Source organism: Polypterus senegalus, chromosome 9, assembly GCF_016835505.1.
Source record: "Polypterus senegalus isolate Bchr_013 chromosome 9, ASM1683550v1, whole genome shotgun sequence".
Lineage (NCBI taxonomy): Eukaryota > Metazoa > Chordata > Cladistia > Polypteriformes > Polypteridae > Polypterus > Polypterus senegalus.
In genome coordinates, this window is record NC_053162.1 from 118,501,034 (window position 1) to 118,517,970 (window position 16,937).

At 37.3% G+C, this 16,937-nt stretch overlaps 1 protein-coding gene across 4 annotated transcripts in view; it reads left to right on the forward strand.

The window, feature by feature from the left end:
• Positions 1-16,937, forward strand: part of foxj2 (forkhead box J2) — a 112,726-nt gene that overhangs the window by 26,015 nt on the left and 69,774 nt on the right. For all 4 annotated transcript variants that reach the window (XM_039763623.1, XM_039763624.1, XM_039763625.1 and 1 more), the window contains exon 3: positions 14,481-14,555. In XM_039763623.1, the coding sequence (XP_039619557.1) occupies positions 14,481-14,555 (75 nt within the window). The remainder of the gene's footprint in view (positions 1-14,480; positions 14,556-16,937) is intronic.

The following is a 16,937-nucleotide window of genomic DNA, read 5'->3' on the forward strand; positions in this document are numbered from 1 at the left end:
ACACTCACTCATAACACTACTCACAAAACACAAACACCAACTCACAAGCTGCCGTAGAGCAACTCACTCTTCCTTGTGCAGATGGAGTAAGGGGTTTCATAGATATTATTAATTTACACAACACACAGATAAATATAAACATTTTTCCAAACAAAACAGCATACATGAACATTACCAAATGCAATAGTCAATGTAATCACAAACTGCATACCACTTAACCAACATTTCAAAACAACATCACAGAGGATGTAACAACCATACACCTTAAAACACAAGCATCAACCCAGAAGATCTTGCGTGGCATCCTCATGAACCTGATCAGTTTTGTATGGATAAATTTACATCAGATAGCTAGCAAAGCTATGGAGACACGTTTGGTGAGACAGAATGGCTTATACTAGCCAAACAAGATCAAGTTATGAACATGAGGAACTACAGAAAACATATTCTTGAGGAAGCTAACATTACATACAGCACATACAGATGCAGCCAAAAGGAACAAGAAACAATCAAACACATCACCTCAAATTGTAAACTACTGACATGACAGACTACATTCACAGACACAATCAGATGGCAAACACTAGACATCAAGAAATGGCAACACAACACAAACTAGCAGACACTTACAAACTACTGTATATTATAAATACACCCCAATCACAGTACTAGAAAATGGCACTCATAAAATATGCTGGGATACTGAGAGACAAAACTGTTCACCATAACAGACCAGCCATAACACTGGTAGACAAACAAAAAACAACTACAGTACATATATCATTGGCAATGCTATGCCAAACAGACAAAACTTACAAAAAACACACACAAATAAAATTCAAAAACACACAGAATTGACTAAAGAAAATTGTACAAGGTGATCATGGTGCTCGTTGGTGTCTCCACTGTTAGTGTCACTCCACAAAACCTACAGACATTATATATAAACCAATACATGTATGTGAAACAGGAATAAGCCATTTTAAATACATGTCATATAGTGGAAAAATTCTTTAAAACAAACACAATCTTCTAAAACATATACATGTCTACACACCACATGAAACTGTCTTTATGCCTTGTCTAGGCCCAATATAGTCAGTTGTAACAAGACTATCCCAGAAAGTATTTTTAATAACACTAATGATAATAAGCTATATGTACACTATCACTTTATAAATTTAATACAGTAAAGTGTTTTTTTTGTTTGAATTTAATCATTTTTTCCTTTTGTTTTGTTTGATGACAACTGTAAATGCATATTTACAGTTGTTTGATATATTTATGTTAATACAATTAATGCTTTTTACAGAAAGAGATAGTATCATTTCAGTATTTCTACTTGTGAGCTTTGTCAGGTTAAGGATCTTGCCCAGAGCTTTAAAGAGCCTTAGTAACTGACCTAGCCCCATCTTGTTTCACAGTCCTGGACAATTTATGCAGTGATTTTAACTCTAAACACATACAGAGGACTTGACAATTTTTATTTAACACAACATATCGATATAAATACAGCTGTCTGAGTTGCCCCGCATATCTTGTATCTACTCTTTTGCATGACAATTTCACTGAGTAATAAATACTGTATGTGTGTCAATCAGATACTACTGTACATACGTCAATGGTGGTCTCTAAAACTGTGAGGCAAAAACAAATAAAAGGAAAACTTGATTCTTTTACATGAGGGTTTTACTGAGAGGGTAAGTAAGTATGCCTGGTACATTTGTATCAATCAGATGCCATATATGTTTTGTATGCTAACTTACTGATGCTTGGTATGCATTGTTTATGTAGAATCTTGCATCATGCTTTATCGTATGTATTCATGTAGGGCAAACTCTGTACAAACAAATGCTTTATACCTTACGTGCTCCAAAATAAAGGTTATCATGGGAACATTCAAATACATTAAATCAACTTTCTGTTGCTGGCACAGAACACAGCTTACTTCAGTCAGTAATAAGTACTAATCACACCACAGCAATAAATTCTAGAAGGAGCCATAGTCTTTACAAAGTAACATATCCACTACTTTTGGTTCATGCCCCCTGCCCTGGGTAATTCCTTAGAATTAGCAGGTGCCTCTGCAATGTATAACTCTAGAATCAGCATGCTTTATGTATGTTAGATGCTTAACTAGTTTCTCGGTAGGTGCCAGCACTTGTCTGAGTTTTGCAGACTATTTTTGATTTGCTAGTTGTAGCACTGGTGCCATCTTGCAGGTGACCAGTTATTATGAAGTGCAAATTGAACAGGAACTAAGAAGCACATTTTTTCCCTTTTGCTTCCAATGTCTCACTTTTCACATAAGTTACTTGTAATTTACAATTACATGTTATGTAAGCATGTGTTGATTCTTTATAAATTATTTTCTTGTATTTCATATACAAGGTACGTTCAAAAAGTTTATATATTCACTAGCTGATTACCCAGTGGCTTCGCTCACTGAGTGCAAGAGATAAAAATAAATTGTAGTATAAAAATTAATTAATCAGTAAAACATTAACATGTAAAAAGTAAAGATACATTGAGCAGTATTGGACTGCTTTTGGGTAAAGTAAATGTTAAAGTCGCAATAACACAACAGGTAAGTAGCACTAACAGCAGCTTAAATGTATTTAGATCATCTCTCTGTAGCAGATCCCTTGTGAAAGGTGCTACACGACTGCTGTGGTATAGAAATTACATTTTCCATGCGATTCTGCAAATTTCTTCCTGACAACCGTGCACTACATGCCTGTGATTTAAGAGAAAAATTATTCTGAGAAATGTGGATGCTGCCCTACCATGCTTAACGGGCAGAAGGTCCAAACAATTCCCAATTCCAAAACTGAAGAGGTCGGTACATCTTCTTAGATGTAAACCTGTGGTGTAGCGGGTCCACAGCACACGACAAAAGGTCAATTTTTAAATAAATAATCACCGCACTCGCGGCTTAGTGAGGGGGCGTGGTAGTGTGGCTGAAGCGGTTCTCGGGGTGATTCGCACAGGTGAGAAACTGTCCACATCCGTGATTGTTCTTGGGGCTGCTGATTTGGCACAGCTGCCATGCACTCTTGATAAATAGAAGCATGAGTCGGATAGAGGGAAAGGAAAAGAAAGGAAAGAAAGAACGGACAGGAGGTTGCAGGAGGAAAAAGCAGGAAGCAGTGGGGAGAGAAATCTGGTGCGGAAGAGCGAGCGAGTGAAGGCTCGCATGCAGCTGTGCAGGCAGCCTGGGTGTTTGGCCGACACCCGGGGCGTAGTAGTTGTGGTCGCTTCCACAGAGTTTATTTTTATGAAGGACGGGAGTGACCAGAAGGCGGATGACTCTCCGCGTAAGGCCTCTTAAGGCAGAGGGAGTCGGGACTTGGGATATGGTGTCCGCAGCGTGAGAGCCTTGGTCGTTGGGGAATCCCAAGTCGCTGTTCGTAGATTTTATCGGAATCAGGGATCGGTAAGGTGACTAACCAGCAGGAGAGTGGACAGAGGGCCAGCAGCAGGTAGGGTGACTATCCTGTTGAGAAGCCCAGATGGGAGGAGTAGGGGAGTTGCCGCAGGAAAGAAGACACAGGCTTTGTTGTTTTAAAGGATTGCTTCCTGCATTATTTTAACCTCATTGTTTTTAGAAGATTTGTTCTATTTACTTTTTACCTCCAAAATAACACTTGTTTTAATGGATTATTTATTTAATGACTTTTCAATGCACTGCACTTATTTTGAACACTATTGTTTTCGTTGTTGTTTTTAAATAAAAGCACTTGACTCTTTTTCACCATCCCTTTGCTTTGTTGTGCCTCACTGCTAAGCTCATCAGTAACATTACTGACGGTGTAGGGTTCAAAGTCTCCCATGAAGACAGTTGGGAGCATGGAATGAACCCGCATCATCACAAAATCCTCCATCTTCTTAAAAGAATTAATCACAAAAGCAACCTTGAATGTTGCAGGGTTTTAGTGACCTGAAATCACCTTAAAGTCAGTAAGTAGTCATGCAGTGCAATTTACAAAGAGAGTCTTGCTTCGTTGGCACCGATTATGCTCATTTGCAAAGATTTCCACTCTCCCAGGAGCCAACGGGGCACTCAAAGTGTCACAAACAGTGCGAGAAGACAGGATGCTGCCCGAAACTGCGAAGCTCTCGACCCGGCGGAGCAGCCCGACATTCCGCACCTCTGAGTGTACACTTTGTTCTCACGACCACTCGCCACTGATGGCGGTGTCATCTTTGCATTGTTTACAGCTCAGCGCAGTTAAAAAGTAGAAAGACGCAAAGCTGTTTTCCTCATCTCTTCTACTATCAAGTACTGCTAATTAAAAAAAAAACTTATAATGTGGCAGTTTCCGCGACAGTCACATGGACGAATAAATAAAACTTCTTTGTCAGAACGTGCCTGGCGGCAGACGGCTCAGCGCTGGAGTCCAGAGAGGAGGCCTGGGAGAGGGCGATGCGGGATGGACTTCTATGGGATAGATCGGCGTGTTTGTGTTTAGTTCTTTTCAATATGAGTAAAATAACTCACACAAATAATAATTCATAAAAACGATATATAAATGTCATCCACAAATGAAGTGATTAGTTCTTGTATTGTCATATGTTCTCTGGTCATACGGAATTTCTGTTTCGCGTGGTCATACGTAATTTCCGTTTCAAACGCAAAAAGAATTTTATATATTTAGGTTGGAAATGGTGAAGGAGGGAGGAGTTGTAATTGGGCATTAAAAAGCTGGTACAACGCTGGGAAAATTGCATTGCAAATGAAGGTAGAAAAGTGATGTAATTTGTTTTTGAAATTCTTCATAAATAGAGTTAAAAAAAGAGTCAGGAAATTTTTGAGTGTCCCTCATAGTTTTTTTTTTTCTCTTGTAACTCTTCCTTTATATTGTGTAAAGCACTTTAAGCTACATTCCTTGTATGAAAATATGCTATAGAAAATAAAAATGTTATTATTGTTGTAAGTATGCATGTTTCAGTTTTCAGCATGATGTATATGGGAAGCATTATTTGAAAAGTCATTGAGATAGGTCTGTGCACTGCACATCTATGAGGCATATCTTACTATGTTTTAAATATACTGATGAAGAATTGATTCTCTCTATTATTAACATTCATTCATTCAAGTACTGTATTATATTAATTCAGCATCTCTGCCTTGCTCAGATATGTCATCTTTGAGAACACAAATTGTTCAAATCCATCATCACTTGCTGCCATTGATTCTGTTTTGCTTCCTTGGCTTCTTTATTTCAGATTGAAATCCAAACTTCAATTAAGGATAATTTAATGTGTTCAAAAATGCACCTCTTAATTTCCTTATTTTCTTAAATATCATTTTGATTGAAGTGTCTTCTAAATGACTCTTCTGAATAAGGCATATTCTTGGTGATTTGAGAATATGGTGGTATTTCATGGATACACTTGTATTAATGTCTACACAGGCTATGTTAATCCTCATGTACATGTGCCAAAATTTTAGTTGTGCCTTTAGAAACTGTATATATATATCTCACTAGGTGGACCCTGAAAACAATGAATGATACAGGTTCGTTGCCTTTTGAGATTTCTCTTTAGAACCTCTCTTGTGGTGACTAATGGCATGTAACTAAAGAAACAGCCCTCATGTCATTCACTGGTGACTTCAGTATTGGTTACCAACAATAGCCCTGAAATTGCATTATATGTCCTATATGACATTTCCATCAATTCATTTAAATGATACAAAGCAGCTACTCTCAAATGAAATTATAATTATCATGACTTTCATGTATATTGTATAGCACCTCTTCCAGCTGCTATAACTCTGATATTGAAAATTAACATATAATCTAAGAAGTATGACATAAAGATGTTGTAGCTGCGTTTTTCCAAAGTTACCGAAGTTCTGTAGCTTTTAGTTTACTTCATTGGATGTAAGCAACAGTGTGATACGTGTTCAAATAATTTCATACACCAAATATCTTTGCTTTAAAAGTTTTAGTAAAATTCAATTCACACAAAAATAGAGAAAAATTTGATATTAAAGAAAAGAAAAGTGATTGTTTAAGAAAGGTTCTGGTTAAGGCTTATATAGCTTTAATTCTCTAAGTGTGGCCATACAATTGTATTAGGCACATTAAGCGCATTTGTTTCAAAACCGAAAACATAGCCAACAAACAGTATGCCATCTCCTATTTAAAAACATGTCTAACAGTCCATGTTAATAGTAAGAGTGCTTCCTAACTGACTTGATTAACACTCTGTTTTACAGATATACCTAAGAAAGTTGTATCTCATGTTAACTTACAGGAAGTGAAAGGCTATACCATATTTTAGGTAGCTATAAGAAACTGACATTCTATAGAAATTAAGCAAACACAATATAAATTTAACATCAAACTTTAACTTTCTAACATTGGCTCTTGACACTTCTGGCCCCTAATTGTTTATGCAGGAGCAGAGACAATTACTAATTTTACTTCTATAAGCGCCACAAACTATTATTATACTCTAAATATTGTTTTCACATAAATAGCAAATAACTGCAAGCAAACATTTAAAAGTTTCTTATTTCATTTCAATTATTTGACATTTCTTGAAGCAGGCACATTTTATTCATGGGTCTGTCCAGTGTGCTGGTTTTGGTCTCCACACAAACTCTTCCAACTGCACCTTTGGCATCTGGCATTGTCTTGGTGACTCGACTCTTTACCCAGGAGTTGCAGTTTACAGCCTTGTCTACTATTAAAGCAATGTCTTCTGGATCAAAATTTCTTCTTGGTGTAAGCCATTTTTGATGTTCTTGAAGTATTGACAAATACTCTTTAGACTTGCATCCAATGTCTTTCAGTATACTGGTCATTTTTAGAAAAGGGTCCAGGAGGCATGTTGGGTTGTGTCTTCAGTAGGAGTAAATGATTGGGTATGAGTGCCTCCAAATAATTTGGGTAATTTTATGTCTTTGTGGGGGGTCTGTTATTAGATTGATTCTAGTTCTCACATTACTGTTTGGAGACTTTAATCATCAAGTGTTTGTTGGCTAACTATTGAGTTTAGAATCTTTCTTATGCTTCTAATTTGTCTTTCCCATATTCCACCTTGATGAGAGGCTGATGGTGAACTGAAAATCCATTTGATTTCTTTCTGCATCTGGTCAAGATTTTTAATTGCTTCACTTTAGCTCTCTTTCTGCTCCAATAAAGTTTGTTCCATTATCTGCGTGCATCATTTACCTTATCCTCTTATACAAATGAAGTGAAGTATGGCAATCAGTGTCCAAGCTGTGTGCAATCTCTATGTGTAAAGCTCTGATTGTTAGACAAGTAAAAATTACTCCATACCTCTTGACCAGAATTCTACCTCTTTTAACTTGAAAGGGTCCAAAGTAATCAACTCCAACATTGGAGAAAGGTGTTTGGTCAGGTAACAAATATTGTTTTGGCAAATCTGTCAATTTTTGTACACCTGCTTTCGAATTGTATCTTCTGCATATTGCACACTTTGAAGTAATTTTTCTCATAATTGAGTTTGCTTGTGGTATCCAATATTTCTGGTGTAGCTTTGCGAGCATAGAACATATTGTAGCGACCCGTGGAGGAGTCTTTAAAGATTTCGAGCCGAACTCTGCCGTGCACCTCTCCGAAGCTGTCGGCTAGCGGATTGCCAGCGTTATGCACGCAACTGCACCCAGCTCTTTAAGAAAGAGAACACTCGTGCCCCATACACCGCACGACTCCGAGTGTCTTGGTAGTTTGCTTAGATTAAATCTTAGCAATAAAACAGCTCTGTCCTGTTGTATCTTTTTATTACAGAAGATAGTCAGAAACAAAAGCTCAACATTATTGCTCGGCCATTGCCAAGGTCACGCACGAAGACACATTTACTTTTTGCAAATAAATAACCCCCGGACGGCGATGACCCAAACCCACCCAACCAATTAAATACAGACACACCATTATTTACAACACAATTGACAATACGTAAATTTCGACATACAATAAGCTTTTTATAAATTACCCATAAATTCCCCACAAACTATTTACATAAATTACCCATGAGGCGTCACTCCGCCAGCGCTTGCTGCCGGGTTGTTACAATATAATTGTGCCCACAATGTCTGATTTCTTAAGGAATGTGCTGCAATATAAGAGAAGAAATATATGAACATTTGTGGAGAATTCTTCTGCCATTGCTATTTTGTTAAGTCTCCCTCCAACTCTCAGTATTCCCTCTTGCACGACTGGGTCAAGTTTAGAGATTTGTCTGTTCTTTTTTACAGAAGCATTTTTCTTTAAAGCCTTTAATTCTTCAGGAAATTCTTGTAGTTGACGGAGGTAAATAAGCTCCGTTTCGGCTTTAGCAAGGTTTCATGAAAAAGAGGGTTTGGTTTAAAGTCAGTTTGTACTTTTTCATGTGTTCTTTGATGAGTGTTCTTTGTTCTTCTGTGTTATTTTCAGATTGACGGACTGTCTTGGAATGTCTTTCTTTCACTTTTTAAGTGAAGTGCAAAGGTGGTGAATGATCTCTGATCACTGTGATTCTGTTGGCAACAAAGGTCTTGAATCAAGTGTTTTCATTTGAAATGTACTTTAGCTTTGTGCTATCAGTCTAAAATGTAGATTCTTACAAGGGTATTTGAAGTTCTCTTTTTAACATCTTGTTCATTTTGACTGCACAATGATTGCTGTTAGCTATGGAATTGTGAGATGCTTCATAGGTTCCATTATTGACTTCCCCATGAGGAGTGAATACTTTTTTTCACTTCTTTCATAGGACAAGACAAGATATGTGACAATGCCAGTGCATTTATGCTAACTTTATGCTTCCAAACAATGCAGGTTTGATGTATCTGTTCACCTTGCATTCACTAGTAACTGTATGTCATCCATCCATTTTTTTCCATTTCTGAATGAGTTTGACTTTCACTTCTTCATTCCACCCACATTTCTCTTTGCAGAAGTCTCTTAAGATAAGCTTTGCTGGCAGTGGATCGGGTGCTAGAAATCCGGGGGAGTGGGGTCATAAACTGAGCTAACAACAGATAGAATACCACCACATATTGTTTTACTGTATGTGTAATTTGAAGCTGTTCATTTCAGTACACCACTGGACACCCAGGGCATGTTCTGTTGGGAACAGACTATGGCTCAAGTCTAAATCATTTTGTTCAAGAGCTCTGTCTTCTTCAAGAATAAACAATAAAACTGTTCTGCTGTTACTCACCCACTTGGCCAGGTAAAATCTTCTTCTGAGGTATACAGCTTGAAGATCTTTTGCCAACTTTATTGCTTGTTCTTCTAGTGCACATGACTTTAAGCAGTTGACCTACGTAGAAATTATGGAGTATGGTGTTAATGGCTTCCTTAGCAAATGTGTATCTTGCATATTCAACTGATCTATGCAAAGCATAAGAAGCACAACTGGGTGAAGAAGTAGCAGCAAAGGTCTATGCTTAGATTACCTTCCAGCCACTACAACAAAAAGCAAATAAGATCAGTGATTTTATCTGGAACTTTAACTTGGTAGAACATTGATTTAATGTCTGCTATTATGCCACTGGCTCCTCTTTGAATCTTGTATGAATGCCAATGAGTGTGTTAGTTAAGTCAGGACCTTTCAGTAGTTGTTCATTAAGTGAAGTCCCCTGGTAGGTGGCTATACAATCAAAGACCACTTTAATCTTATTTTTCTTTTATAATGATACACACCATGATGTGTAATGTACCAAACCCTGCGTTCATTGCAGTTCAGGCCTTCTTTGGGTATCTTGACAGTGTAACCCTACTCAATAATGTCTCTAATGAAAGCTTTAAAGTCTTTGTGGAAACCTACATTTTTAGTTTTCCTTTGAGCCTAATGACATGCTGTTCATCAGTGCAGCAAATGTTTGCCATTTTTGGTGTTTTATCTTTTAAAGGGAGATTTAAGCAATACTGGCCACCTATCAGTCTTACAGATTTTGAGTCTTTGTGTATGAACTTTATGCCCCCCTGCGACATTTCCTCTTTCTCTTCACAGCTGTGCTCTGGAAAGTCTCAATTGTACTGTTGGTGCTACATTTCTGCTGTTTCTGTTATGGACACACGATTGATTGTATGTTTAGGCAGCTTACCCTTGTGCTGTTTGAAGTAATCTATATCCTTGTATGGCCCACTGACCATCTATCCAAGTGCAGTCTTTACAGCATGAGGTCCATCTCGTCTGCTAGGTATGGTTTGCCACAGCTCAAAGATCTTGTGGTTGTTGATACCTATTAAAAGATCAACTTCAGACTCTACGAATGATAAATGTACCTTCTAAAGGTATGTCCACTTCTTGATGTCTTCTTGTCATGGAATATTTTCTCTGTCCACTGGAATAGAGACCTGTGCATAGACCTTTGGCAAACCAAAGTATGCATTAACATTGAGTCAACAGACTTGTAAATCTGGTAAGACAGAACATTTGGTTAGAATTTTTGAATCATTGTCGTAATTACTCAGAGTATTAATAAAAATGTAACTGTCTCTGAAGGTCCATCCATCAAACCATTATCCAAACCTGTATATCCTAACTACAGGGTCAGGGGGTCTGCTGGAGCCAATCCCAGCCAACACAGGGCACAAGGCAGGAAACAAACCCCCACTGTGGAGCGCGCACACACACACCAAGGACAATTTAGAATCGCCAATACACCTAACTTGCATATCTTTGGACTGTGGGAGGAAACTGGAGTACCCAGAGGAAACCCACTCAGACACGGGAGAACATGCAAACTCCACACAAGGAGGACCTGGGAAGCGACCCCAGGTCTCCTAACTGCGAGGCAGCAGCACTACCCACTGCGCCACCATGCTGCCCCATCTCTGAAGATTTTCATTACAAATTGTTAGTGTACTACCTGTAAATTTGTATGTTTCTACATACCTTTCGCTCTTCTTAGATTTTACCTTACCAGGGACTACATACAGTGCATATTCTTCTCAAGCCCCAGTAAGAGCACATATTCTGTTCCTAGTTTCCTCATCAGTGGATGTAACATGATTGGATGTTGCTCCATCCTCTTTTTTTAATATACAGGATGTGTGGGTGCTACAAAGAACATATCTGACATTTCATCCTTTCTTTACAATTCTTACCAAAGTGCCCCTGTTTGAGACAATGAAAACATAAACTTTTGGATTTTGAAAAGGCAATTCTTTAACTTTACTAAATTCTGAAACAATGTGCTTGTTGCTGTAGAATAAGCAGGTTTTTTTTGAATGCACAAAAAGCTGTTGCAGTATCTTGGATCCCCTTTTCAGCAGTGTTGATGATACTTGTAGCAAAAATAATTTCTCTTCTTTGACCACTCTTCAGAGGAAACTTTGTTGGTGTTTTCTTTTTTCTTTGTGCATCTTTGTGGACCAGCAGCGTGTGCTGAATGAGAGGCGTTTTGGGCACATAAATGCAAAAAATCTATTAAATCATCAAATCTTACAGCTCTTCTTTCCCTTTTTTCAGTACTGCAAGCTGTTAATCTCCACTCACACCTCAGATTGTTAGGAAGCTTGGAAATGGCAATAAGCAGGCTTTCACCAATATTGAGTTTGTTCTGGTATCCTCCTGCAGTAGGTGCAACATCCATTCAGCGAACAAAAACAACAGCCAAATGTACCAATGCTCCTCCGTCTTTGCTGATTAGATCTGAGTCCAGTTCAAACCCTTTTTAAAGTGTGCTCCATATATTTGCCCACCATCTCCATAGTAGGTTTTAAGCAGTTCTCGTGCTTTTTGATAAACCACTTCTGGTTTATCAAAGGCAGGCTTGAATGAGTTCTTGTGGATGGTCTCTGGTATATTGCTCTAGGAGATATAAATTATCTGAATCTCTTTCAAATGCATTGTCCACAGCATCAAATGCTCTAATAAATGATATGTATGTTAGAGGGTCTGCATTAAATGTTGGTATTTCTGTATGGGACGCTAGAGATTTATCTTGCTTTTTCCTTTCCTGAGCTATCATTCTAGTAACTTCAGCGACTGCCTTCTTACTTTCAGTGATTGCCTTATGTCTTTTCTTTTGTATGAGCACATCCAATAGATCAGGTCTGGAACTTTGATTGTCAGCCCCAGCGCTAGTTGTAGGCTGCGCCTGTTTTTCTACTTTAAACTCAAGCTCATTTGGAAAAATCTATCAAGTTCCGACTGTTCAAGTGTGACTGTCAATGAAGATACTGGTGCTGCAATGCTGGGATGACAAGCAACATTTATTGTTGAGAATGTGCTTCAATTGGGAAGCTTATGGGACTGTGGATTCCATGTGATCTCGCTCTTGCAGTTGAAACTCATTGAATTGTTTATATCATTAAGTAATCATCAATTTCTTCCAAGCCTTAGAGGTGTCTGCGAATGCTTGTTTCTGTTTTTTAACTTCATTTTCTTTATTTAGCCAGGATAATATCCTTCCATTCAGATCTTCAACCTGACTATGTACATGTATATTGTGAAAGTTTTCAAACAGCTGTGCTATCTTGGTAAAATTTATAGGATTAACTTTAAGGCTTTTGATTTCAGTCATATGATAGGAAAGCTGATCTTGCCTTTTCTTTGAGTCTGTACTCCTGATCACTCCCTGTAACTTCACTTGAGCTCCGCTGGAACATCTTTACAACAGTACGAGTGTCTGACAGAATGTTTCCACGCAAACAGCTTAATAGTAACAGCTAAGTCACAACTGAGATGTTCCACCAACGCAGACAAGTCAGGCTTCCTTATCTCAGGCAAATACATAGGCGATTAGCTGTGATGCCTTTATATTCTATCACAGTCTCTTAAATCCTCTGAAATTTGTGTATGGTGACTTTGCTTTTAGCTCCTATCATGCATAAATAGAAGAGAAGAGCATAGTACCTCACAGCAGCTCAATTCTTTTTCTTTCATTGATGAGTCCTCAGATGGTAGTTTTCAGTTCAAAGTCTTCTGATGGTAAATTTCTCATGAATAATGTAGCTGCATTTATCCAAAATTACTAAAATTCTGCAGGCTTTACTTTACTTCATAGGATGATTCAAGCAACAGTATGACACATGTTCAAATAATTTCACAGACCAAATATCTTTGTTTTAAAATTTTTTTAAATTTCAAAGTAAAACAGTTCACACAAATATAGAGAAAAAAAATGATATAAAAGAAAAGCTTTTCTTTACAAAAAGTTGTAACAAAATGGTAAAAAACAGTCAGAAAACTACATCCCATTTCCTATTTGAAAACATGTCTAACAGTCCATGCTAACAGTAAGACTGGTTCCTAACTGGCTTAATTAACACTGTTTTATAGATATAGCTAAGAATGTTCTATCTCATGTTAACTTACAGAGGGTAAAAGGCTCTACCATATTCTAGGTCACTATAATAAAGTGGAGTTCTATAGAAATTAAGCAAACAGTAAATGAATTTAACATCAAACAATAACTTTCTAAGACTGGCTATTACAGTTGTGAAAAACATACCGTAAATGTTTGCTGTAGTGCTACGATTTGTACCTAAATGCCAATATTGAAAGTGGGAGAAAAATGAGCATTTACAAAACTGTCTCAGAATAAAAAAGAAATTCCATTTCACTGGCCATTGAAAGTCCATATGTGCCTAGGGGAATTAATTACCTCTTGCCGTAAGAATGGTGTACACTCCAAATACTGATGTTCCTTTAGAAACAAATGGAACTTCTGTTTCACTTTTCCTGGCTAAGCTGTCCAAATAACCCAGTCCTCAACAATTTCCTCCATCCCTTCCTGAGGAATACACTAGCACTCTCAGAATAATCAAGAAATATAATTCTTCCAAATTTTCATATTTGTGCCCTGCACACACTTCATCTTGTCCTGTGTGTTTTCTTCCAGTGGGCCATTTCTGGTACAACTCTTGTAAGAGGTGCCAGGGCACATACTAATTGCATGCTCAAACTAACTGTCTGCAATAATTTGAATAATATTAGTATGAGCACAAAATAACATCTGACATTAAAATTGTTCTTCCTGTTGGAGTTATTCTTTATTGAGAGAACTATTTTAGCTGCAGGAGGAAATTGTTGTGCCTAGATACAACCGTCAGATGGCACTATAATGTAGTTATATGTACTTACAGAAAAAGAAGGCATGTTTAACTAACCTGTAAGCTACTTCATCTTTATCCTTCTTATTTCAATCCATCAATGCATAATATTGAGGAGAACATGCTGACACTTCATAGACAGTGACTGGCCTGGCACTAAGAATCTTGGTCTCTAGTCAACAGTTCTAACCATTGCACTACCAGTTAGCATGTAGCCTGAAATTTTATAAAGCAAACACAAAAGAATGTGGAATAATATAACCTCAGATTATAAACTAGTACTTGTTAAGATTGCTTGAAAGGTTATAGCTAAAAAATAAAAGTGAAATGCTTGCATTATTTTTAGGAAAGTTTGCTTTTTATCTTCTTGAAGTTTGACTCTTTGACTTTATTTCTTTGTTATTTTCACTGTTTGTTTGGTTGTCGAATATTGAATTACAATGTTTTTCTTTATAGAATTCAATTCGACATAATCTTTCCCTGAACAAGTGCTTTCGGAAGATCCCTCGCCCTCGAGATGACCCTGGAAAGGTGAGGCAAATGTTTTAATTACATCTTACAAGGGCCACACTGGCTAAAAACTAAAAGGTTGTCTGGTGTGAGGTATCTGTTCACTGACATTAAACAGGGAGGAAGATGCATAACAAAATCAATTGCAGCAAAAAAAAAGTTAAAAGCCCAAACCCAGAGAATGTTGTCTGGTATTATATTATATATATTCACATATACCCTGCGGTGGGCTGGCGCCCTGCCTGGGATTTATTCCCTGCCTTGCGCCCTATGTTGGCTGGATTGGTCACACCCATGACCCTGTAGTTAGGATTTAGCGGACTGGATAATGGATGGACGGATATTCACATATACCTACAGTACATGCAGTGCTCTAAAATAAGTATTTGCCCATTTGTTATAATTTAATTAAGTATTGCATATATGACTGTAAATCAAAAAGTAAAGGTAATTAGAAAATTACACAGTAACCTCAACAGACAGAAGCTTTTGAATACAACATGTTCACAAAGGCTTATGGATTTTGGCAGGGCATTCTGCCATTAGCCAAGGTCAAATGAACATGGAAATCCTGCTGTGGAACTGCACCATTGTTAATTAACCCAGTATAGTGAGATTTCTTTGGGCAGAGGGAGTGAAACCTGCTGAAATTTACAACAGGATGTTGGCTTATGCAGATTAGTAGGTAGTTTAGGTAATGATGTAACTCAAACTTTACGGTATCCAAAGTCATCATGCACTATGGCAAGAGTAGATCAATAGCTGATATCCAAATGTGCAGCAACAGCAGACAACGCAATCTGTCAGTCTTCTCTGTGGGCTTTGTGTGCACAATGTTTGTTTTTTTTTTTTTGTTCTTTATTTCGCCTTATACAATTTCTTGTATTAGGAATTTGTTAGTTTTCGCATACCCCTTTGGGTCAGCGTGCATGGTCAACCATTGTACAGCACCCCTGGAGCAATTGCAGGTTAAGGGCCTTGCTCAAGGGCCCAGCAGAGTAGAATCTGCTTTGGCAGTGATGGGGATTTGAACCAACAACCTTCGGGATACCAGCACATATCCTTAGCCTCAGAGCCACCACTCTGATGTGGTGTGGTGATGTTGATGTTTGGCCATATCGTGCTTCGTCAGTTATGCTCATTTTTCCCACTTTAAACCCTTCTACTCATTCATAAACTTTTCATTGAGTTACGCTGTTTTCACTTCCATACTGAGGCAACATACTTCAGTGAATTTCAGAAGGTTTGTCTGTGAATCCTCCCATATGAAAAAATGGGAGGTACAGCAAAGTCTCAAGACAGAACGTACTGCTCTCAAATAAGGATAAGACTGATTGTCTCTGGTTTCCTAAAACCAGCTTGGATGATGTTCAGTTATTTACACAGATTGTTCTATGGATAGATAGTCAAAAATGAAGACATTTCTATGACACAGAGAAAATCAAACTCTACGTTCCACACTAAGAACCTTTTCAGCATTCAAGAATGGTTGTGATAGTGACATAGTTTGAATAACGCAAATCTGGATCTGAATACCCTCCTGTCGTTAAATGGATTATGAATTGTGTTCTGCAAACGAAAATTCATATGAATATCACAGCCTCTTTCTGTTGCTTGAATCCCAACAGCAACTGGATTAGATACAAATCTGAAAAACACAACAGTTTCAGCACTGATGAAGAAAAGTTACTGATTTTTTGAATAACCTAATCAAAGTCAGATACAATTCTCCCTTAAATGCTGTGGCATATTCTGAAATTAATATCTTTTATTGAACTGAGTTAAAGCTGCAATAAATGATGGGGTTGATTATTTGGAGTTACTACTGCTATTTGGAGTGTAACTAGTCATTGAGTCCAAGGAGACAATTACTTCTTTTTACACTGCAATTTGCATTGGTTTCCTATAAATATAAAAATGATAGGTTGTTTTTTTTATTTGCGGTCCTTTTTATTATATGCTAACTTTAAATTAGAAATTGACGGTATTTACTCTGAAACATACTTAGTAATGCAGAAAAAAACTTGCATATACTATATGTATGTGATATAGTAGTGATCAATAAAAATCAAATTTAAATATATTGTGTATAATGACTATAAACCACAATAACGATTCCTTTTCAATTCTTTTGTTTTATTAAAAACAAACAATACTTTTCTAATTATATTTTTCTTAAAATTTCTTTTTATGTCAAGTGTATAGTGTGTTCATTTATGTAGTAACTTACCAATTGATGTGAGAATATTTTTACGTGTAATATTTTCTGTATTTCTTCAATGATAAAGCACAATGTAGTATTGCAGTACGATGACACATTAACTCTGCCAATATCCTGTTCATTACAGAGAAAAATGTTCTAAAAATGAATGTAAAGGAACATGCTGCTTGCCTGACACAGCA